At 42.5% G+C, this 25,443-nt stretch overlaps 1 protein-coding gene and 1 long non-coding RNA gene across 7 annotated transcripts in view; one reads left to right on the top strand and one right to left on the bottom strand.

Annotated features, from left to right (window-relative positions):
• The window catches only part of LOC137331497 (inactive N-acetylated-alpha-linked acidic dipeptidase-like protein 2), a 715,700-nt gene extending 690,668 nt beyond the window's left edge, over positions 1-25,032 (top strand). For 5 of the 6 annotated variants that reach the window (XM_067995331.1, XM_067995330.1, XM_067995327.1 and 2 more), the window contains 2 exons: positions 2,034-2,232; positions 22,728-25,032. In XM_067995331.1, the coding sequence (XP_067851432.1) occupies positions 2,034-2,232; positions 22,728-22,938 (410 nt within the window). In that variant the 3' untranslated portion in view covers positions 22,939-25,032. Of the gene's footprint in view, positions 1-2,033; positions 2,233-3,013; positions 3,479-22,727 lie in introns of those variants that run through there. The other variant, XM_067995332.1, reaches the window with a different exon arrangement.
• Positions 2,412-5,308, bottom strand: LOC137331498 (uncharacterized). Its single transcript, XR_010965510.1, has 3 exons — positions 5,206-5,308; positions 3,341-3,431; positions 2,412-3,243 (listed from the first exon to the last, which is right to left on the bottom strand). It is a non-coding gene; the product is annotated as an uncharacterized lncRNA (long non-coding RNA).
• Positions 25,033-25,443: the final 411 nt, after the last annotated feature.

The raw sequence follows: 25,443 nt of genomic DNA, 5'->3' as shown, positions 1-25,443 counted from the left end.
TCCTCCTTCTTAACTACAATCTCTGCATTGTCCCTCTCTTTTGTGAAGACAGACGCAAAGTATTCATTAAGAACCATACTAACATCTTCCACACATAGCTTACCTTTTTGGTCTCTAATAGGCCCTACTCTTTCCTTAGTTATCCTCTTGCTCTTAATGTATTTATAAAGCAAAACATCTTTGGGTTTTTCTTGATTTCACTTGCCAATATTTTTTCATGCCCTCTCTTTGCTTTCCTAATTTCCTTTTTAATTTCACCCCTGCACTTTTTCTACTCCTCTCGGCTTTCTGTAGTATTGAGTTCTCGGTGTCTGACATAAGCTTTCCTTTTCTGCCTTATCTTACCCTGTCTGTGTCTTTGCACTCAATGGCACAGTGGTATAGCACGTAAATATGCTATGCTTACTGTCTATAATTTTAAAAATTATTTTAATTGCTGAGGAATAGTCACAGATGAGGCCATGAAGGGATTTGAACATGAGAATTAAAATTTTAAATTGGTCAGCAAGCAGAGGGGTGATGGATGAGCGGGACTTCGTGTGGGATAGGATATGGGCATCAGAGTTTTGGATGAGCCGAAGTTTCTGGAGTATGGAGAACAGGAAAGCATTGGAATAGTCAAGTCTAGAGGTGACAAAGGCATGGATGAGGATTTTGGCAGCAGATGGACTGAGGCAGGGGTGGAGATAGCCAATGTTACGGAGGTGGAAGTAGGCAGTCTTTGTGATGGAGAGAATATGGGGCTGGAAGCTCAGCTCAGGGTCATATAGGATGCTGAGGTTGTGAACAATTGGCTTCAATCTGGGACAGTTGAAGGGGAGGGGTGGGTTGGAACTGGTGGTGGGGGCAAAGATGATGCCTTTGGTGTTCCCAATGTTTAACTGAAGGAAATTGCAGCTCATCCAGGACTGGATTTCAGAGGGGCAGCATGTAGATAAGGAAAGGGAGGGGACCAAGTAGATGGTGTGGTCAACCATGTCAAAGGATGCAGAGAGGTCGACAAGGACAAGGAAGGATAGCGTATCACGGTCATAGTCACAAAGGATGCCATTTGTGATTTTGATTAGGGCTGGTTTAGTGATGTGGCAGGACAGAAACCTGATTGGAGAGATTCAAACATGAAGTTTGAAAGACGGGCACAGATTTGGGAGTCGGCAACACATTCAAGATCTTTAGAGAGGAAAGGGAAGTTGGAGATAAGGTGGTAGCTTGCAAGGACAGAGGCGCCAAGGGTGGTTTTTTTGAGAAGGGGTAATAACAACAGTTTTGAAAGGGAGAAGGACAGTACTTGAAGAGAGGGAACCATTTACTAGCAGCAAATCTATCTTCCCATCACAAACTGCAAAGGTTGAATCAATAAGTTACTTCAGAGCAATGTGTAATTCCACAAGGTTTGACAAGTGGCCTTATTAGGTAAATTATTGCTACATATTTGTTTGGCAGCAGCATATTTTCAGTATCCTGCTGTCCTTTACCCAGCGTGGCTCTTTTGGGGGATGGTTACATTTTAGATTTATTTCAATGTGTATATTAACTCTTGCTGAAGGCACTGTGATTCAGGACTTATTGTGCCTACAAGTTCAAGTGAGAGGGACACCTGCCATTTTGACCATTGGCAGAATGTGAACTGAGAGAATATGCCAACTTTGCTGTACATCTTTTCACCTCTTTGTTGCCCCAAATTATAGATTACTCCAGTTTTTCAGGCTATTTCATTGCTTACATTCCATTGCCCTGTCCTTCCCAGAGTATGACATTAGAATTTGTTGACATCAAATTTAGTTTTTGTGCTAAATGTATCCTGAATATTTTCTTGAATGCTTTATACTCGTACCATGTGGATATTCTTGTAAGTTTGACTTTTTTTCTGTAAACAATTATAATCCATCATAATCCATCATGCCACAATAAGCAAAGACCTCATGACAGCATTATAATGTTTTAAAAGGTTGTGTTTGTTTTATGTTTTGTGCTGTTTCTCTTGGCTGTTACTTTTGGTTGTAATTCTTAATTATATATTTTACTTTTTAAAGATGAAAGCATTGCTTCAGATCAAATGCTGGCATTGGCAAGTGCACTGAGGGAAACTGCGCAACTTTTTCAATCAGATGAAATGCGTCCAGCTAATGATCCAAAGGAGCGAGACCCTGCCCATGTGAGAATGTTGAACAATGTGCTGCAGAACCTGGAGAAAAACTTCCTCATCCAACAGGCTCCACCAGGCTATTATAGGTATAGAAAAATTCCTATATTTGTCACAGACTGAGGCAAGATTATGATTGAGTTTTCAAATCTCTGAACATGATAAAGTACTGTTGCAGATATTGAAAGAAAAATATTGTAAATAATAGCACATAATGCTTGCATAGTTAATTAATGCATAATTAAAACATTTAATACTTTAACTGCAATGCTTTCTTTTTAATAATGTGTAGATAAGGCAAAACTCTTGTTTTGTATTTTAGAATTGTGAAGCAGGCACAATGGGAACATGCTAGAAGTTTGAAGTTTTAGGACAAAAAATAATTCCAAATGTTTACATCGCTAAATCCTCCTCCCTATCCTAGTGGTAGAATTGTAGACCCCGTTTTTCATGACTCCATGATTCAGCTGCTGGGATATGGAAGCTGGATTTAGTAGTTTAAAATCTAGATGCCAATTCATCGATCTCTCAGAATCCAACCTAAGCAAGCAGCTATAATGATACACTGTGCATCTTGCAAAGGAACTTGATTCCACATTAAAGCATTGATAGATAACAAATTAGCTCTGGGACTGCAAAGCAACTATTTACTTTTTAACTTTATTCTTTGAATCTACCCTTCTGAGTATGATTAAACACATTTCTAAGTGCTCTTTGTAAAATGTCAACTGCGCTCACTTGGTACCACTCTCATCTCTGGGGCAGTATATCACAGGATTATCCACTCCATGAAACTAGGCCAACACATTGACACACCGGTGCAGTGCTGATGTTAAACTAAAGCCCTGCCTTCCTGTTCTTGTGGTTCAGGTGGACGTTAAAGATCCCATAGCACTATTTAAAGAAGAACAGTGTTCTCATGGTATCCTGGGCAACATTTTTCCTTCAACCAACACCATCAGAAAGAGATTGACTGGTCTTTGATCTCACTGCTGTTTGTGGGATCTTGTTATGTGTAAAATCGTTGGCATATTCATCTACACAACAGCAGTGACGACACTTCAAAGCAATTCATTGTATGTCAAGCACTTCGGAATGTCCTGAAAGACATGAAAAAGCACTATATGTATTCAAGTTCTTTCTTTCTAGAAATTGTCTCATTATTAAGGTTTTTAGAGTAATAAGAATTATACTAACAAGTCAATAAACTGTTACAGTCCATTGTGGGATGTGGAATAAGGCTGTAAATAGCTTTGATTACAGCTTCTGTTTAGTGGGACTCCAGACTCTGCAAAAAAGGTAACATTTTCAATAAATCAATAGCTTCTTTTGATGAATAGCCCTACTTTCTGAGAAATTGATTTTTTTGTGCATTTTATAAATTTATTATCATATTTAAAAACAAGAATGGATTGTAAGTCAGAAGAAATAGGCTTTTGAATCAATCTTGATATCTCTGAGAAGATACCCACACAAAAACCTTTCCAATGTATTTAGTCCCAGTAGCAGAAGTGCAGTCATTTGTGGGGCAAGAAAGAAAAGCTTCGGGACATTTTTCTTCACAGTACTGCAGCGAGTATTGATTTGGTTAAACCAGATCTGTCAGCTGAAGCATTATAAATAAGGCAATTCTTCATCTGTAAACAGGGAGGCTTAGGTGTAATTTACAGCTGGTGACCTTCAGACAACAAAGCAAGTTTAGATCATTAAGGGTACATCCATAATTTAAATTCAGTCTTTAATTTGGATCAAAGTATTCTTTCCCTTTAGGCCTTCCTGTTTGTCAGGGTTGAAAGCTCAACACTTAGAAGCAGAAGTCAATGACCTTGGCTTCTTTGGACAAATTTCACCTCACGTCATCCAGAAAAGAGTTTTCAGAAATGCTATTCGTAATCTATCTTGATATAATTCTGACTCGATAATAAAAGCTGTAAACAATACTCTCCAATTAACATCAGTAGCTTTTAGTGATATGATAGCATAGCTTTCAAATCCAATTACAGACTCTGATTAGGCTATGGTAGCGTGTATTTGGAATAGTCATGCATTAAATATTTTGTAATCATTTTAGTATCAAATCTGCTTAAATGCAGTGCAATTGTTTTGAGAATAAATTGGAATAGAAGTTTGGGACAATATTTGTATTCCCAGTAATCTGTGAGCTGTAAATTAATTATATTAGCAGAATCAATTGTTTCAAATTTTGGAATCAGCACTGGATGTTCTCTTGGGTTCAGCGCTACCAGTCACTTAGGTAAGGAAACACTGCATCCTCTATGATTATGAATATACCTTTATTGCCCATATCTAGCCATACAATAGCCTGACCCAGGAGTCTGGTATGTGTGCTGTGATCTCACATATGTCCCAAGTATATTTCTGTTATCTTCCAGAAAGTGGATTGATGAGCACTCTAGTGAGAGGAGGTCAATTGTAAATTAACAAACTGGTTTATTTTATGTGCACAACTGAACAGAATGCAGTTTTCATTGAAATTCAACCTATTTCCTTTCACTCCTCGTAACATCACTTTACAAGTCGGCATTTGCTGAACTGACGAACACTAATTTTAGAGAAAGAGTTCTCTGCCTCTCTGACTGTTTCAAAACTGCATCTCACAACAGACTGCATTTTCCAGACAGACCATGGGAAGACTAAGCTATCCTCTGACCCTTCCCAAGCTCCTTTTGATGAGGTTTGGCTTGTTGAGCTGCCAGTCAAAACTCCTAATCAGAAACCGCCCCCCCCCACATGACACTTACATGACCAGTTCAGCTAAGACGCATGCTGTGTTCAGTGAAAGGAAGCCACTCTAACATTGCAGGTGCAAATGTCTCCAAATGTACTAATGAACCTTCTTCTCTCAAATTGATATGGTATGCGAGAAATACCTTTACTTTGTCTGGTCCCAGCTAACAGGCCTAGTTAACATTCCTAGATAGCTTGTGTGGTGTTGGGAATTAACCCCTTGTTAGCCAAATTTAACATAATAGGAACATCTTATATAAATGAACCTGAAATCGCCCCTAGAACAAATATGCAAAAATCTTGAAATTTGATACCTATATTTCATAGCTTCCTGGGGGTTGTGTCAACTTTTTTGAAATTGTTCATCAGCTTTTATATGAAGATCATATAAATGCAGTCAGTGGGTCCCATCTCACTGGGAATCCTGAAATGAGAAAAAAACACACAGGCCCTGATATTACCAGGGAGGCAGGATGGCGGTGGGGGGAGGGGTGCGAGCGACTGGGCGCATGGGTAACCCACCCAGTAAAATCTGTCCGTTCCCCACACGATCGCGAGTAAATTGAAGACACTTACCGTGGCTTCCCGGTTTCCCGTCGTCAACCTGCGCAGTGGGCGGACTGCGCACCCACATCACAGGCTGTCAGCTGGAGGAGCCCTGTTTAAAGGGGCAGTCCTCCAATGCTGCTCCTGGAGCAAACACCTAAAATTATAGAATGGAGGAGCCCCGGGGAAAGGCTGCTCCCAGATTTACTGATGCCTCACTCCAGATCCTACTGGATGGGGTGAGCGGGAGGAGGGATATATTCTACCCAGCGGACGGGAGGAAGTGGCCTGCCTCTGCCACCAAGAAGGCCTGGCTTGAGGTGGCAGAGGAGGTCACCAGCAGCAACATCTCCCGCACCTGGATACAGTGCAGGAAGCGCTTCAATGACCTAACGAGATCATCCAAAGTGAGTACACTTACTCATTCTCCTACACTCCGTCTTCCACATCACTGCCCCCACCCCACAACTCCTTCTGCACTGCCAACACTACTCTATCACATCACTCCTCACACCCATTCAAAGTTCATCCTCAACTTACCTGCACTTCCTCACAATTTTCTCACCTTCCCAGTACTTATCCCACCACTACCACTCAACCCAATCCCCATACAATGTCAGGGCTTTGACTCATACTCACCCTCTGATGCATCTCTTTCATGGTCAGCCTCACCCAAACCAATGCATTCAGCAGTTGGCCACGTCACCATCACTCACTCACGCCTCTCTACTTTCTCCCCTTTTGGGGGCAGAGAGCCCAGAATGCACAGGAGAGGGCAAGGACAAGAAGGGGGGCCACAACATCTAGTCATCCTCACAGATGCGGAGCAGGAGGCTCTGGAACTGAGCTGCACCCTCGAGTGCCTGTCCGCGGGGGACGCCGAGACTGGCACCCGACAAACGGCTGGTGACAGAACTTTAACATTCAGCACATACAATAACAATTGATGTTAACATGCCTTGCCATCTTCAGCACCTCAACATCTGTCAACATGCTTATACATGCAGTTATACATTCCTTTCTGGCACAAAAACACAAAAGGAAATGCGGCCCAACCATGGCTAACAAAAGAAATTAAGGATAATATTAGATCCAAAGAGGAGTCATATAAAGTTGCCAGAAAAAGTAGCAAGCCTGAGGATTGGGAGCAGTTTAGAATTCAGCAAAAAAGGTCCCACGGATTGATTAAGAGGGGAAAAATAGAGTATATGAGTAAACTTGCAAGGAACATAAAAGTGGACTGTAAAAGCTTCTACAAGTATGTAAAAAGAAAAAGATTAGTGAAGACAAATGTAGGTCCCTTACAGACAGAAACGGGAGAATTTATAATGGGGAACAAGGAAATGGCAGAGCAATTAAACAAATAACTTCCCAGAAATGCTGGGGAACCAAGGGACTAGTGAGAAGTAGGAATTAAAGGAAATTAGTATTAGTTAAAAAAAATAGTGCTGGAGAAATTAATGGGACTGAAAGCCGATAAATCCCCAGGACCTGATAATCTGCATCCCAGAGTACTAAAAGAGGTAGCCATGGAAATAGTGGATGCATTAGTTGTCATCTTCCAAAATTCTAGAGATTATAGAACAGTTCCTGCAGATTGGAGGGTGGCAAATGTAACCCCCCTATTTAAAAAAAGGAGGGAGAGAGAAAACAGGGAACTACAGACCAGTTAGCCTTACATCAATAGTAGGGAAAATACTAGAGTCTATTGTAAAGGATGTGATTACAGGACACTTAGAAAATATCAACGGGATTAGACAGAGTCAACATGGATTTATGAAAGGGATATCATGTTTGACAAACCTACTGGAGTTTTTTGAGGATGGTAGAATAGATAAGGGGAACCAGTTGATGTGGTTTATTTGGATTTTCAGAAGGCCTTTGATAAAGTCCCACATAAGAGGTTAGTGTGCAAAATCAAAGCAGATGGGATTGGGGGTAATATACTGGCATGGATTGAAAATTGGTTAATAGACAGGAAATAGAGAGTAGGAATAAATGGGTCTTTTTCGGGATGGCAGGCGGTGATTAGTGGGGTACCGCAGGGATCAGTGCTTGGGCCCCAGCTATTCACAATATATATCAATGATTTGGATGAGGGAACCAAATGTAATATTTCCAAGTTTGCCGATGACACAAAACTAGGTGGGACCGTGAGTTGTGAGGAGGATGCAAAGAGGCTTCAAGGCGATTTAGACAAGTTCTGTGAGTGGGCAAATACATGGCAGATGCAATATAATGTGGATAAATGTGAAGTTATCCACTTCGGAAGGAAAAACAGAAAGGCAGAGTATTATTTAAATGGTGATAGATTGGGGAATGTTGATGTACAAAGAGTCCTGGGTGTCCTTGTATACCAGTCACTGAAAGCAAACATGCAGGTGCAGCAAGCAGTTAGGAAGGCAAATGGTATGTTGGCCTTCATTGCAAGAGGATTTGAGTACAGGAACAAGGATGTCTTACTGCAGTTATACAGGGCCTTGGTGAGACAACACCTGGAGTATTGTGTGCAGTTTTGGTCTCCTTACCTAAGAAAGGATATACTTGCCATAAAGGGAGTGCAGCGAAGGTTCACCAGACTGATTCCTGGGATGGCAGGACTGTTGTATGAGGAGAGATTGGGTCGACTCGGCCTGTATTCTCTCGAGTTTAGAAGAATGAGAGGGAATCTCGTTGAAACATATAAAATTCTGACAGGGCTAGATAGACTGGATGCAGGGAGGATGTTTCTCCTGGCTGGGGGGTCCAGAACGAGGGGCCACAGTATCAGGATACGGGGTAGGACATTTAGGACTGAGATGTGGAGAAATTGCTTCACTCAGAGGGTGGTGAACCTGTGGAATTCTCTACCACAGAAGGCTGTGGAGGCCAAGTCACTGAATATATTTAAGCAGGAGCTAGATAGATTTCTAGACACAAAAGGCATCAAGGGGTATGGGGAGAGCGCGGGAATATGGTATTGAGATAGAGGATCAGCCATGATCATATTGAACGGCAGAGCAGGCTCGAAGGGCCGAATGGCCTACTCCTGCTCCTATTTTCTATGTTTCTATGCTTATTATTGCCTTCTGTTCTCTTACAGGGCCTTCAGCGACTGCCGTGATGGCGGAGGGCGATTCCTCAGAGGACCTGCCGGCCTCTGAAGGGGCACCGTCATATCTGAGCAAGCCATCCACCAACGCAGATACACCTTGGTGGGTCCCTGTCCTCACTTAGTTGGTGTCGCACATGGCCAGTCACCACACACGTGGCAGGGGCAACTGTGGAGAGTCCGCTTCGGTGGGAGCACTCTTCTCTAGGCTCTGCTCAGCTGGACACAGATGCTGAACCCTGGGGGCCATCCATGAAAAGGAGAATGATCTAGGGGCAGCAGCACATTTGCGAGGGGCTGGACAGGTGCCTCGCGCACTCTCCACAATCACGCAAAGGATGGAGGAGTCCAACTCCTGCATGAGTGGAATGATGGCACAGGTACATGAGGGAATCTCTGAGATACTGTCACAGGGACATGAGGGCATCTCGGAGATAATGTCGCAGGTAAGTGCGGGAATGTCTGCGATGGAGGGAAGGCTAGCCTCCATGGAGCTTCAAGCACGGCTCACCAATGAGTCCATTGAGGCCCTGACAACGGCCCTTCGGACTCAGGGTGAATAACATTCTGCTGCCTTAAACAGGCAGGCAGATACTTTGGCACTGGCCTTACAAGGCTTCACACATGTCCTCCAAACTGTCGTCCAGCAGAGTGGGTGAGAGTGGTGTGGGCCTGGCCCAGGGGAAGGAAGATGGCGAAAGGGGACATGGAAGTGGGTACACCACTCAAAGTGCCCCCACGTTTCACCCGTTGCCCCCCTCTCAACCAGAACCCGCAATGCTGCCTCTTCTCCAGGCGGCCGAGTCTGCCCCTGCACAGGTGCAGGTGGAGCAGTCTTTGGAGGGGCCCTCACGGCCAACAAAACCCAGAGGGTATGGGCGCAAAGCATCTCATCAGTCAGGGCATGAACAAGAGCAACCTGCCACTACCTCTGCTGCAGCGACAGGGGAGGCACCACATAGGAGTAGTCGTAAGCGTAAGGCGAAGGTTTTGTGAGAACAAAGGGGTGTGCACAAGGGTGTTGGATGGTTTGTCATGTTTTTTATTTATATTTGATTTTTGTTTATGGCACATTAAATATTATTATTGTCACCACTACTGCCACATCTTGGCCATTCGTGACTGGTTTGTGTAATAAGGCCCTTTCATGAAGTTCACCATGAACACCCACACTTGATGCCACCCACTGGGTCACTCCACAGTGGGTGTATGTGTAGTTGCACGACTATTTTGTGCACAGGGTGGGGGGGCGGGGCTGGTGTGGCCGCTGCTCTGTCCATGTGGTGAGGACTGGATTCTTCTCACTGTCTGGTGTTAGGAAAACCGTTGACATATCAGTGACTTCCTGGCCTCACGAGCAGCCAGGGGAGCCGCTGTTCTGCCCATGGTTTGCTCCTCCTCCTCCTCCTCCTCCTCAATATGGGTGGCAGATGCGGATGGGGCCTCCTCCAGCAGCACCCCTCTCTGTTGTGCCATGTTCATGACTATAATGCATCCCACTCTGTCTGGTGTGTATTGAAGTGCTCCCCCAGAACGATCAAGGCACCTGAAGCGCATCTAGAGCAGCCCTTTAGCATGCTCAATTGAAGACCTAGTAACGATGTGGCCGTCGTTATATCGATGCAGTTGCTCGGTGCTGGGGTTCCTCAGAGGTGTCATGAGCCACGTGTGCAGGGGGTATCCCTTGTCCCCGAAGAGCCAGCTCTTGCGGGTGTTCAGTGCGTGGAAGAGGGTCGGGATGTTGGACTCCCGGAGGATGAAGGAATCGTGGCAGCTGCCGGGGTATCTGGCGCACACGTGAAGGAATCTCCTGCGGTGGTCACAGATGAGCTGAGTGTTGATGGAGTGATAGCCCTTCCCGTTGATGAACAGTCCTGGCTCATGTGGAGGTGCTCGTATTGCTATATAGGTGCAATCGATTACACCCTGCACCCATGGGAAGCCAGCCACAGCATGGAATCCCACTGCCCTCTCCGTCTTGCTGAGGTCATCCATGGGGAAGTTGACGTAGTGCGAGGCCCTGCAAAACAAGCCGTCGGTGACCTGCCTTATGCACTTGTGTGCAAACGACTGAGAGGCCCCGGTGATGTCCCCGGCGGCACCCTGGAACGATCTGGAGGCGAAGAAGTTGAGGGCAATGGTGACTTTGACAGTGACAGGTAAAGAGATGCTGCTCGGGCCAGCCGGGAGCAGCTCGTCATTAAGGAGGCTGCGGATGTCCGCGACTACCTGGCGACTAACTTTGAGCCTCCGTATGCACTGCTCCTCAGAGAGGTCCAGGAAGCTGAGCCTCGGTCTGTAGACCCTGTTGCGAGGGTAGTGCCTCTTGCGACGTCGCTCTCTCTGTTGTTGCCCTCCGTGCTGTTGTGCAGGTGCCTGTGGCGCAGCACTGTGTTGTGGAGCTCCACGTGGTGGAGGTGGACGGCGTGCCTGGCAAGGCTGGTGATGTTGCTTGTCCTGGGATGAAGTGATGAATGCAGCTATGGCGCTCCCCATCCTGACGGTGCGAGTTTGAGGGAGTCCACAAAGTAGGTAAATGTGTTTGCACAGAAGAGTTTTGGGTATAAATTGAGAATTTTGAGTGGAAAGACAAAGGTGTTGCAGCCAAAACTTTGTCTGAAGTGACAGAGTGCCCGACTGCAATAAATGAGGTTTTCCACCCACCTGTCAAATAATCCTTTGCATCTCCCACTGGCTGCTGGCCGAAACACGTCTGCTCCAACAGGGAGTGTTTCCCACAGCACAGGAAACACGCTGAGGATACTTCAAAATTGCACCCCTGCCAAAACCTCCACTCAATGAGGTCTCTCAAGTACCTCAACTATCTACCTAACTATCTAAAGCAGCATCCTGCCAGCTTTAATTGCCGGTGGGAGTCCCGCATTCGGGAGCTGCTCGCGCACCCGAACGTGTCACTAGGGAACCCGGAAGTCAGCGGAGTGGAGCCAGGCTCTGAACCCGCTCCGGGATTCCGCCATTTTAGGAGCCCCCAACGCACCCGCTCCGCCATCCGAAAATCAGCCCCATTATGTTTGTTCTTTGTTGTTAAGGGAGAGGATTCAAAGGAAATCAGATGTAGCAATCAGCTCAGTTACACAAAGCAGAAGTAGCCTCAGAGATCTGCCTTAACACTGCAGCTTGACTCATGTCAAAAGTGGCACCAGCTGGGCTCTAAAAAGCAGTGATGGCTTTAGTCACCTTTACTGCCACCGGTCAGAAGTCATTTGTAGAATAACTGCAAATTCTTTTAACTATTTGCAGAGATGATATGATATCTGTTCATTAAATTTAAATCTATGGTAACAGTAAACATCAGACCAGTCTATGAAATGTTCTTGCTGTCTATGAATGCATTTAGACTGTTTCCCTTGGCTTGATTCTCAGTTCAGAATCCTTAGTGTCTTATCAGCATGAAGTCTGCTGCTTTTATAGGATTATTGGCGGCTCCCGGCACAGCAGGTTTTTATATGCAATTGCAGGCTTTAATGCTGTGGAAAATGTGGTCTTAATTACACCACAGGCAATGAGCACATAGTTTCTCCAGATTGCTTAGTTGAACACCTCATGTGGTGCTTACTACATACTTGTTGGTTTGTTGCAATAGCACAAAATGCAGCAATAGCCAATGCTCCAAGCAAGTAATAACAGTACATATAATGGGAGTGCAAATAGTAGTGTAAACTGGACGCAGTGTCACATTATGATGCTATGAGGCAATGTCACCAAAAGGAAAATTAAATTAGATGTTAACTCTACAGTTAAAGATGTTTGGATAAGTACTGAGCTATGAATTAACTCCTCTTTTAAAGACAGCCTCTGTTAATAGAGCCCCTCCATTGAATATAATATTCCAAGAGTACAGTAAGCATAAATCCACTAGGTCAAGCAAGTGTAGGCTGTTTAGAAACATTCGTAATGGTATTTTCAGTCATTTTAGGATCAATCACCAACCAAATTTTCCATCATTCTATACTGACTTGGGTGGGAAGGAGGTGGATTATCAATCAGTCCGTTCTGTGCCCTGCTGCCAGTGATGGCTACAAATGGGGATTTTTTTTTGGAAACAATTTATGGATATTTATTCTTGAAAACACTTACTTTGGAGTTGCCTATAATGTGTAAATGCCTAATGCCTCTTACCACTTTGGACCCTCTTAGTGCCCCTATGTGAAATGTGAACTCAAAGCTAATTAGAGTTCTTCCTAAATGCTATCTGCGTGGTAGGAGTACATGAGGTGATTAGATACTTTGTATCAATATGACTAAGGTGTCTCATCTTATCCAAGCTATGTGCTGAGATGGACCTGCTGCAGGCTGCATATCTTGTGCTGTTGCATGGGTAACCTCGCCCTGCCTTCTTTCTTGCTACATGTGCAGGCATACAAGAGCGCTGGAGCGAGGTCATCCATATGCTGCTATCCTGAGCATCAGAACGTATTCCTGCCATACTACTAGTACTAGGCATTGCTCTGTATAGCCACTAATCTGCAGGAAAATAAACCTAATGGCATCAACAAAATCAGTGAAGCCCTCCCTTTGGGTATTATGCAACTGATTGCCAAGCTTGTCAAAGTCACAAAAGACAGTCTTTGCCAATCTGGCAACTCAGATCTCTATGGCTGAGCTTTCAGGGATATCGGTACAAAAGAGAAGGATATGCTATTTTTTAATCATAGGAGCATTATATACTATGTAATGCACAGTGTAATATATAGTTTGTCTCCTGTGGCATAGCTGATGGACGCAAAAAACTGTGTCTCTTCCTGAAATTAATTCTCTGCTTCTTTCCCAATCTCTCTTTTTTGTGTCACTCTGTCTTTGTCTTCCACCCCGCCTCTCTTTCTCTCTTTGCTATCTCATTATGGTGCCTACATTAATCTGTCTCTTTTCCTCATTGCTTCTGACTCACTCTTTCTGTGAATCTCTTCTGCCCTCTATCTCCCCTATCTTTTGTACATTTCCAGTGTCTAAATCTGACTCGCAAACATGTTCAATTACTGATGTATTCAGTCTTTAGCTCTTACCTTTATTTTTAAGGTCTGGACACACAGGAAGATGTGAGACAACACATATTATGGGAGGAAGTGGGTAGGGAGAACCGCAGCCTTGGTGAAAGTGGGAAGAGGGCTAGAACTACAGATAATTGTGGAGAATGGGATGTTGGAGCGCTGGTGTCTGGGAATACTCAGGGATTGTGGTCTTGAGCTTGGAGAACTTTGGAGTGGCAGGGCTCTCGCATTACTTGTGATAAATCTGGAAGAACTGGCAGGGGGCTGGAAGTGCAGTACTGATGGGGTTTTTTGTCTTTTGCTTAGAATGTACAGTACAGAAACAGGCCATTCAGCCCAACAGGTCCATGCAGGTGTTTATGCTCCACACAAGCCTCCTCCCTCCCTACTTCATCCACCCTATCATCATATCCTTCTATTCCTTTCTTCCTCATGTGTTTCTTCCTCTAGCTGCCCCTTAAATGCATCTATGCTAGTCACCTCAACTACTCCTTGTGGTAGCGAGTTCCACATTCTAACCACATTCTGGGTAAAGAAGTTTCTCCTGAATTCCCTATTGGATTTATTGGTGACTATCTTATATTTATGGGCCCTAGTTCTGGTCTCTCCCACAAGTGGAAACATCTTCTCTACATCTACCCTTTTCATAATCTTAAAGACCTCTATCAGGTCACCTCTCAGTCTTCTCTTTTCTAGAGCAAAGAGCCCCAGCCTGCTCAATCTTTCCTGATAGGTATAACCTCTCAGTTCTGGTGTCAGTTCTAATACATCTTTTTTGCACCTTCACCGAGGCCTCGATGTCCTTTTTATAATATGGAGACCAGAACTGCTCACAGTACTCCAAGAGTGGTCTAATGAAGGTTCTATACAAGTTTAATGTAACGTCTCTGCTTTTCAATTCTATCCCTCTAGAAATGAACCCCAGTGCTTGGTTTGCTTTTTTATGGCCTTATTAACCTGCATTGCTACTTTGCGATTTGTGTATCTGTACCCCCAGATCCCTCTGCTCCTCTACCCCATTTAGACTACACTTCAAAAATACTTTATTGGCTGTAAAGTGCTTTGGGATGTCATGAGGTTATGAAAGGTGCTATATAAATGTAAGTCTTTCTTTCAAATGCTTTCTGGAAGCTTATGGAAAAACACATCAGAAGGCTTACCACAGTCCACTTTGATGTCACTTCCTCAAAGAAGTTAAGGAGGTTGGTGACGTAGGATCTTCCCCTTCTGAATCCATGTTGAAGGCTGTTTACCAAGTTATTATTGTACAGATAATTTTCAAGTTTATACCTGATAATTCCATTATTTTACATGGGATTGAACTAAAACTAATGGGTCAAGTTGTCTGTGTCTGATTTGCTGCCCTTTTAGAATATGGGCACCACCTTAGCCTGTTTCCAATCTACTGCTACCTCTCCAGTGTCCAGTAACTCCATTACAGTGATTGTCAATGCCTCACAAATCTTCTCCTTTAACACTCTGGGATAAATACCACCTATTGCTCTGATTTACTGGGTTTGAGCCCTCAGACTTCCATCTCATTTATATCAAAATCATTCATTTTTCAAGTCTTCCCTTGTGAATACTTGAAGGAAGTAATCATTTGGACTGTTTGCCATAGTTTAGTTATCCTCTGCTTCGAGTCCATTTGCGTCTTTTATGGTTCTCACCTATTCTCTGACTGTCCTCTTACTCTTGAAGTACTGATGAAACTTCTTACTGTTACATTTTGCATCTACTGCATTGCTTTTTTCTAGATCTCTCTTTGCAGCTTTGATCAACCTTTCAACAAGTTTCTGCATGTTCTTATTTTCAACTTTTCCCTTTTCTCCTTGCAGGTTTTATAGAGTTCATTTTTCCCCATTATTTCACTTTTGATTTGTTTATTAATCCAGTTAAAGTCATGCATGTTTAATTTGAGCTTGCTGCTTCTAGGTCTGCATGCTCAGCATCATATCTTTAAAGGTGTTCTGCTTAAGTATTATTGAATAACCTTCCACAATTAATTTGCTTAACTTGGGGAGGATTTTGACCCTACCTGTCCAGCGGAAACCAGGCAGGTGACATTTAAAATCATCCAGGTTACTTACCTGCCCTGGAGCTTCCAGAAGCTGACCATTCCCAATTTTAACCTGCCCTACTCAGCAGGCAGAAAGGACACTCACCCAAAGCTGGCAGGGTCCTTTTTCACATATCCATGTCAGGTCCCAATGGACGGCCTGAGCGGGATGCCTCCCACCAGGTGAAGACAGCGGGGAAGAGGATCGGGGCTTAAGGAGGCCCAAACAGGTATGTTTTTGTAACTTTCCTTGTGGGGCCAGGTGGAGCAGGAGTGCTTCTTCAGTCCTCACAAGGAAAGCTTAGAACCTCCCCTGTCGTGGACTCGCCCTCTCCCCATCCCAATTGTGAGACCCCCGCGAGACAGCCCTGACAGCCAATCCCACCACCTACCTGGTGTCGAAGACAGGCCTGCAGCTAGTACAACTTTATGCCCGGAATGGGTGGGAAGTTGGCTGGTAGGATTTAAATGAGGCACAGGAAATTAACTTGCCAGTGTGGTTTCCTGCCAAAAAAACCCTGGTAGTTGAGATCCAGGCCTTGTTCCCTCATTGAGCACCTTGAAAGTTATATACTTGGCTCCTAGCCTCTGGTATTTCTGAATCCTAGATCATATTGAATATAAAAGCAAAACACTGCGGATGCTGGAAATCTGAAATAAAAACAGAAAATGCTGAAAAACACTCAGCAGGTCTGGCAGCATCTATGAAGAGAGAAACCGAGTCAAGGGGCCCAATTTTAACTGCTTCCATCTGGCGGGAAAACGGGCAGGAGGGCAATTAAAATAACGGGAGTCACTTACCCCCTCCAATCCTGCTTCTCTACCACTGTGTCCCCATATTAACTTGTTCTTTTGAGCAGGCAAGCAGGACACCTGCAGGAAGGAAGCGGGGTCCTATTTCAAATATGCAGATCAGGTCCGGAATCTTTTCATGAGAACACAATCTACAAACTTTCACAAAAACAACTAATATTAAGCAATAGTTTCTCAATGACCATAGTACCCTTAGTTGATGTGGAATTAGAGTCGTAATAAAATGCAGAATGTCTAGACTTTTATTAATAATGATTTAGTTGTTGCAAATCAGAATCATTTTAAAGCAATAAAATATAACAAATGTTTTTTGTATAAGCAGATAAAAGCAATTTTAGCCATCTAAGAATTAAAAACTGGACAACTGCTGATATATTTTCTCCCATTTATTTTAATATTTTAATATTTGTGGGTTTTTTCAATCAAACTTTTAAGATAGGGTGAGTAGCATTCTGTAGTGGAAAATAAATCGCACATTTATAGTTCATACATTAGTAGAGAATGCTACAAAATATCGCCTTGCTCTGTGATCCCATAATTTTCCATTCCCAAACAATTCTACTGCAATACTTCGCATTACAGACTTACATAATTATTTCTGCAGAAATTCTTTTTAGAGCAAAGAACATGGGGTAATAAAAGAGTTAAAGCATTATGATTTTGGCAGTTGTTGCAGCAGTAAATAATGGGCCGGATTTTGCTGTGAGGGTGAAAAAATGGCGCTAACTGACTTGCACATGCCTATCGAGCTATGAGCTTTTATGGCAAGTTATTGTAAGTTAGAGATCCACTAGAGACCCTCTACAGGGCATCTGGGACCTGTGTGAACAGGACAAGCAACTGTATATCTCCTTAGCCAATCAGATTGAAGAATCCTTAATGTGCAGCACAAGGACTGAACCAGGAAGTGTAAGTTAGGATAGTGAATTCAATGTCAAATCAGGTACAGTAAACGAAATAAAGAGCGGGAAAGAAAGATTGAATTAAGAGTTAGAGATAAAAGAGACAGTAAGAAAAAAAAATGTTATTTAAATTTTTTTTGAATGTCCAACAATAACTAATGCCTGAAGGAATGAGACTCCACACTTGTAAAAGTTAATTTTCAGAGCCAGAGAGGTTGTTTGGCAGTAATAAGACTTATCATGCCATTAAAATGGTACTTACATTGGAATAGAAAAGCCCTAACCTTTTTTGGCGAGTTTAGTCCGTATCTATGAGGTAAGTACAGGAACTTCATGCTGATTAATACATTTACATTTGAGCGGGGAGTCAGACAGCGAGATGCCATTTCCGCGCAGCTTTTGGAGGAACATCGCATCTCGGACAGCAACTTCCGTATTTCCCCGTTTAACTACGCATGTGCGGTCGCTGGAAGTTGCTGTCCAATTTGCACATAGCCTCACCGTTATTTTTACAGCAAAATCTGACCCAATACAAATCAGAGTAGATAGCAAAGAGAATATTTGACAATGAAGCCAGTATTTCCATCAATAATGTATGCATTTATCAGCTTGTAAATGATTCATAAAGGAGGAAAATGTCTTTTTTTGGATTCCTTTTGCACGGGTCTACCAGTTGGTGTATTAAGACACCAACAAGGTACTTTATCTCCTTCAAGAATGTAGCCTCAGGTTATTAATCAAATTTGAAGTTCAGCACCAGACTCTCCTCAGTCACTGTGTCACTGTGAAAAACTCATTAAAATGACACGTGTGTTCTAATTTCATTAACATTCAATCAACGATGTATTTGTTTCCTTTTTGGTGTCTTATCACAGTTTCATGCATCTTGTTAGCCAAGTGGTCATTTATATTTATAACTTGAACAAATAAATACCCAGCATAGAACTTAACTTGGGTTTATATATAAAATAGTTCTGTACCATTCAGATATCACTGTGATCGGTTAGCAAATAGCTTAAACTGACAGCACAATATCTACTGTTTAGATTCAGAATATCCAAAGAGAGCTGCATTTTTGGATTTGCTCATTTGACCGAATTTTTAAATTTAAATCGTCCAGTCAAATAACCATTATTTTTAAACAAGCTGGCAATGAAAGCTTCTTCAACTTTATCCTGATGCTTGCTGTTTGTTCACACAGTGTAAAAGTAATGTTTGCTGGCAAAACCTACAAATGAACAGTAAAATCTGTCACTAAGTTGGTATTTGATGTCTCTTAAGCCGTAAAGAAGAAATGACTTCTTTACCAATATCGTTTATAAAAATGCTTGAATGTGTCTTCTGATCAGGTATGTTTTGTGGAGTTTTGTGATACTAAACCTAGGCACAAATACAAACATACAGTCCAGATTTTAAACTTCATTCTTATATTTGCCAGCCAACATTATAACATATATATATATTGCAACATTGTGCCTTTTGTAATACTTCAAAGCTTCTCATAGAATATGGCACTATGAACAAAGCTTTAGATCATAAATGTTTAGCACAGATGCATTGGAATCATGTCAGGTCATCGTCTATCTTGTTTAACCCTGAGCTACTCATGAGGGTTGATTTTCAACTTGCTGTCCGGGCATAAAACTGTTGTGGATTGGCCGGCCGATTTTCATTTCCACTCATCAAACAAAATATTAATCAGGCCACAGTTGGAACCTTGTGCAGTGTTGGCACCCCATTATAAAAAAAATATTAAAGTTATAGAGAGTGTACAGCATACATTGACCAGGATTATGCCAGGATAAAAAAGCTATAGTTATGAGCAGTAACTTCAGATACTGGAACTCCTTCCAGTGGAGCAGAGAAGGTATGGATTTTTAAAAAATTATGAAGTATTTTGAATGCATGAATAAGGAAAGATTCTTTCTTCTGGTTAGGGAGTCAATGACAAGGAGTCACCAATTTAAAATTGTCACTAAGAGATTGAGAGGATGGGTTGTTAGAGTATATACTGCCTTGCCATAGGGATGGTTGAGGCAGAGTCCATCGCATCTTTTATGGTAAATTTAATATACATTTGAATTAGAGGAAGATACAGGGCTAGGGGGAGAATGTGGTGCAGTGGGATTAACATTGAATTGCTCGAGCAAAGAGCTGGTACAGGCATGATGGGCTGAATGGCTTCCTTCTGTTCTTTAGACGTCTATAGTTCTAACCTTTATTCTGTTCATATTTTCAGTTACAAAGCAACAATTCCACATTGCTTGGCAGAATGGTAGAACTCCTGTCCTGAGACAGAAAGTTCCAGTTCAAGCCCTATTCCAAGGAACTGATGTGGAGATGCCGGTGATGGACTGGGGTGGACAAATGTAAGGAATCTTACAACACCAGGTTATAGTCCAACAAATTTATTTTAAAATCACAAGCTTTCGGAGATTATCTCCTTCTTCAGGTGTCATGTGTCGCGAAGGCCGCCTTGGAGAACGCTTACCTGAAGATCGGTGGCTGAATGTCCTTGACTGCTAAAGTGTTCTCCGACTGGGAGGGGACCCTCCTGTATGGCGATTGTTGCGCGCACACGACAACGCAAAATCGTCGAGCAGAAATTGATAGCCAAGTTCCGCACCCATGAGGACGGCCTCAACTGGGATCTTGGGTTCATGTCACGCTACATGTAACCCCACTCAGCAGGGAAAAAGAAAGAAAGAAAAAGTTATCTGTTTTTAATACAACTGGACATTCTCTCTCTCTGCCTTTCGGGTCTCTTTCTCTCTCTGGCTTTGTAGTGTCGCGACAGAAGCTGGGGGTTCCCTGTACGATGGGTTTCAGGATGCCCTCGACGTATCCAGAGAGGTTCTCACACAGGGCTCCGTTGCCTGATACGATAGGACGTCCGGGTGTGTTGGCTTTGTGTGTCTTTGGGAGGCAGTAGAAGTCTCCCACGTGGGGAGTACACTACAGACTTCCTACAAAAGCTCAGTACCCACGGACCAGTTGAACCAGGAACACTTCTCACCACGATGGACGTCTCGGCACTCTACACCAGTATCCCCCACGATGACGGCATCGCTGCAACAGCATCAATACTCAACACCAACAACAGCCAATCTCCAGACGCCAACCTACAACTCATCCGCTTCATCCTGGATCACAATGTCTTCACCTTCGATAACCAGTTCTTTACCCAAACACACGGAACAGCCATGGGGACCAAATTCGCACCCCAATACGCCAACATTTGCATGCACAAGTTCGAGCACGACTTCTTCACTGCACAGGACCTCCAACCAACGCTATACACCAGATACATCGACAACATTTTCTTTCTATGGACCCACGGCGAGGAATCACTAAAGAGACTACACGGTAACATCAACAAGTTCCGTCCCACCATCAAGCTCACCATGGACTACTCCTCAGAAACGGTTTCTTTCTTGGACACACGAATCTCCATCAAAGACGGGCACCTCAGCACCTCACTCTACCGCAAGCCCACGGACAACCTCACGATGCTCCACTTTTCCAGCTCCCACCCTAACCACGTCAAAGAGGCCATCCCCTATGGACAGGCCCCGCGAATACACAGGATCTGCTCAGACGAGGAGGAACGTGATGGACACCTACAGACGCTGAAAGACGCCCTCGTAAGAACGGGATATGATGCTCGACTCGTCGATCGACAGTTTCGACGGGCCACAGCGAAAAATCGCATAGACCTCCTCAGAAGACTAAAACGGGACGCAACCAACAGAGTACCCTTCGTGGTCCAGTACTTCCTTGGAGCGGAGAAACTACGCCATGTTCTCCGCAGCCTTCAACATGTCATCAATGACGACGAACACCTCGCTAAGGCCATCCCCACGCCCCCACTACTCGCCTTCAAACAGCCACCCAACCTCAAACAGACCATCGTTCGCAGCAAATTACCCAGCTTTCAGGAGAACAGCGTCCACGACACCACACAATCCTGCCACGGCAACCTCTGCAAGACATGCCAGATCATCGACACAGATACCACCATCACACGAGAGGACACCACCCACCAGGTGCATGGTTCATACTCCTGTGACTCGGCCAACGTTGTCTACCTCATACATTGCAGGAAAGGATGCCCCGGAGCATGGTACATTGGCGAAACCATGCAGACACTGCGACAACGGATGAACGGACACCGCGCAACAATCGCCAGACAGGAGGGTTCCCTCCCAGTCGGGGAACACTTCAGCAGTCAAGGACATTCAGCCATCGATCTTTGGGTAAGCGTACTCCAAGGCGGCCTTCGAGACACACGACAACGCAAAATCGTCAAGCAGAAATTGTTAGCCAAGTTCCGCACCCATGAGGATGGCCTCAACCGGGATCTTGGGTTCATGTCACGCTACACGTAACCCCACCAGCGAATAAAAGTTATCTGTTTTTAATTCAACGGGTCATTTTCTGTCTTTCTCTTCCTTTCGGATGTTTCTCCCTCTCGCTCTCTGTTTTGTGTTCTGGCCGTTTGTATATTCGGTGGTCCTGTAGGTAACACCTCTCTGTCTGAACACTTTGATTGCCTTGACAACGGGCAGTTGGAATGATTATCTGTAATCACCAGGTATTGTTCTCTGAATATAAATGCGAAAGGTTCAAGGATTTCCTGACATTCACCTGACTAAGGAGGAAGCCTCCGAAAGCTTGTGATTTTCAAATAAAATTGTTGGACTATAACTTGGTGTTGTAAGATTGTTTACATTTGTCAACCCCAGTCCATCACCATCATCTCCACATCGGGATTAAATGAGGTATCTATTCACAAACCTTTCCTATTCTTTATTGTCCATATTTACATTTAACTCCTAGTTCTAAACTATTGCAGTTAACAGCCTATAAAGTTAGCACTTGTGATCTCATTTATTTATCTTAAATTTAGTGAAGGAATTATGTTCCAGCTTTGTTTCCATGATTCAAGTATGATTATACCTGAATACAAGTTGCAAAACATATCTACACCTTGTTATTTTATTGTTGTGAGATTTGAAACACAAGAGCAATGGTTTCTGAAGGCTTCTGCTCCAGGTGAAAACACTGATAAACTAACAGAAATATCTTTTCAATTCAGAAGTAACTATTATTGTGCTATTAAACTCACAGCCTCCTCCCTTCTCCACCCAAGCTGATTTCAAGCAAAATATAAGTACAACAGGACAATACACACAGCCTGAAAGTCAAACATATGGCCATATTTAAAGGGACAGTATACACATTTACTAACGGCAAAAATTAAAATATTATAACTCCTTTTATTTCTATTATTTCAAATCTAATAAACATTCCATACAACCAATTTACAAACTATTTTAGAATATGACAACAGCATTAGAAAACATTTCAATTTTGGATATGTGTTACAATTAACATATATTGTTTTGTATTTCAGAAATATTCTGCATCATCTCGATGAGCCGTCAAACCAATTCTCTGTCGTGAAAGAGGCCCTTAATCACTGCAGACTCCAACAGACAAACCAAACTCTATTCCCAGTGCTGTCTATGGTGCTGAACAGCATTAGATCTGCTCAGGTTTATTTAAAGGCAGGCTTGGATGTGTTTGAAAATGTTCAAAATACAAAAAAACAAACCGACTTTTAGAAATGTGCAATGGTGAAGGGAGGACCATTTTCCTCTTCAAAGTTAGATGCATCACCGAAAAGTGATACCCAAATTTACCAAAGGACATGTTGTTACTTATAACAGGGATGAAAAATGCTGCCGATTTCAAATACACAAGCAAAATACCATTTGATGGTGATCTTCACTGATAAGGTAGTGGTTAGCATTAACTACTGAGTCAGACACAATAGTTCTATCTATTTGCAGTCCATTGGATAATAATGGAATAGCAGTAGATCTTAATTATGGGAGACTAGGTCATGGAATGACTAGATATATCCAGCCTTCAAAGATAGTTAATTGTCAGGTTGGAAAGATTGGGAAAAGGAATTGCACATTAACAGAAATAATTCATTCAATCCATTTAAAAGACTGAACAACGAAGCCAATGAATGTTGTATAAGCACTTAATTATTTTCATTATAAGATACCTCAAAATGGGCAATTAATTAAATTGACAAAGTCTTAAGAGAGTTTTATTAGGTTATAAAAGCATAATGTGCCTTTCAGATTGAGGTGTATGTTACCTTGTGTACAGAGTATTATTCATTGCAACCTGTGGAATAATGTCATAAAATGGTACAATATTTGTAAAAAAAAAATCTTGTCTAGAACAGGGAGCCCACAATTGTCGTTTTTTACCTGTCAAATGCAACAGACAAGAAATACTTTTTTTTTCTCTGGATTAATTTGCAAAAGTGTATTATTGTAATAGTATCTGTTCTAGCTGAACTATTGTATTTTGACAATTGAATGCATATTGTGAAACTAAATATGCAGTACTTAATTTTTTAAAATCGAAAAGTACTTGCTAGTCAAAGATATACAATAGGAAACAATGGAATAATGATTTTTACTCAATAATGTGGCAGATCACTGTCCAGTCCTTCAGGGTATTTCTGCAACACTTCTATACAACAATGTGATCAAAAAAGTTTAAAAGTTATAGTGTCATTTTTTCATTTACCAGCTTAAGTTAAATTTGAAGTACACTTGTTTCCTAATTGTGAATGAATTGAAAGATCCACATAATATGTTTTTTTAGGTCCAACTGAGAAACTAAACATGCTAGAAACACTTTTCCACCAGTTTGACTTCTTCAAAGCCATGAAAAGGAAATGTCTTTGGACCACCTCATGTATATACACAGAAGATTCTCTATTTCTTCATTTAATAAATAATCTTATCAGGGCAGTAAACCACATCTATTGTAAGATATGAGTTTGCAGACATCATCATCAAATGATGAGTTCTTAGTTTGGGCAAACCGGAGCTATCAACAACTACTGGCCTGTATTAATGATCCTGTAACACTTCTCGACCAGCTAAGGAAGTATGCAGCTTATATACATGATGAAAACTTAATGAATCCAGTGGTGGAGTGTGTAATATATTTGCAAAATGACTGAGCAGCGAAAAGCCCATTTTGCACCTTGTTTGTATATTCACTACCGTCATCACTGGCAGCATTTTTCTGAATGAAATGATTATTTTAGGTTCTCCAAGTCTCAACATTTCTGGGAGGTACCATTTTTTTCTATCAGCATCCTGATTACAGTTGCAATCTCCCAGACCACTCTTTGCATTTTTATGTTACAGAATGTGATGTACATAATATGAAAATAATAATATAGATAATATAAATCCAGATACTGTAACAGAGATAGAATCTAACACAACAGAAATCAAAAATGACTGAGATAAAACAATGTAACAGAGATTAAATATTGTACAATATTGAGTGAGAAACTCAGTGTAGGTAAAATAATATACCAGAGATAATAATATAGTACATTACCATAATATTACAGAGTGAGACACACTGCGATAAAGATACTGGAGAATAAGAGTTAATAATTACAGGGACAGAATACAATAACAATAGAAATTGTATGATATAACAATACAATGTAACAAAGCAGAGATTGAATGTGAGATAACAGTAGAAGTGTTGTATAATGTAACTTCACAATGTGATAGACAATCTCATAATACACACACTGACATAAGATAAATAATGTACTTTTACAATAGCTTGTAATCTATTGTCACAAATACAGTATTCTAAAAATATGTTTATTTTGGAAGAATGGGTTTTAAGGAATGGGTACAAGTACAAGATGACAAAATCACACTGACAGGCTGGAAAATCTCACTGAAATCATGGGCTCGATTTTAGGGTCGGGTTACCTGCGGGTTTCCAGCGGGGGGGCCCCGAAAATCCCGATCTCCGATCACGTGACCGGATTCGGACGAAATCCCGGCCACTTCCGGGTACCGCGCTGACGTGCGGGGCTGCGCGCGCAAGCCCCGCTGGTGGGAATCCCGCAGGCAATTAAAGCCAGCGGGGTTCCACTTGAGAGTACTTACCTTGCTCGTTGTGGTCAGTTAATGAGCTGAAGCAGCTGTCAAAAGAGGAAGTGTGGGATTTTACGGTCAAAGCAGTCAGTTTCCCACACTGGGGGAAACAGGACCCTTCAAACC

This window comes from Heptranchias perlo, chromosome 13 (assembly GCF_035084215.1).
Source record: "Heptranchias perlo isolate sHepPer1 chromosome 13, sHepPer1.hap1, whole genome shotgun sequence".
In the NCBI taxonomy this organism is placed as follows: Eukaryota; Metazoa; Chordata; class Chondrichthyes; order Hexanchiformes; family Hexanchidae; genus Heptranchias; species Heptranchias perlo.
This window is presented reverse-complemented; position numbering and strand designations above follow the sequence as displayed.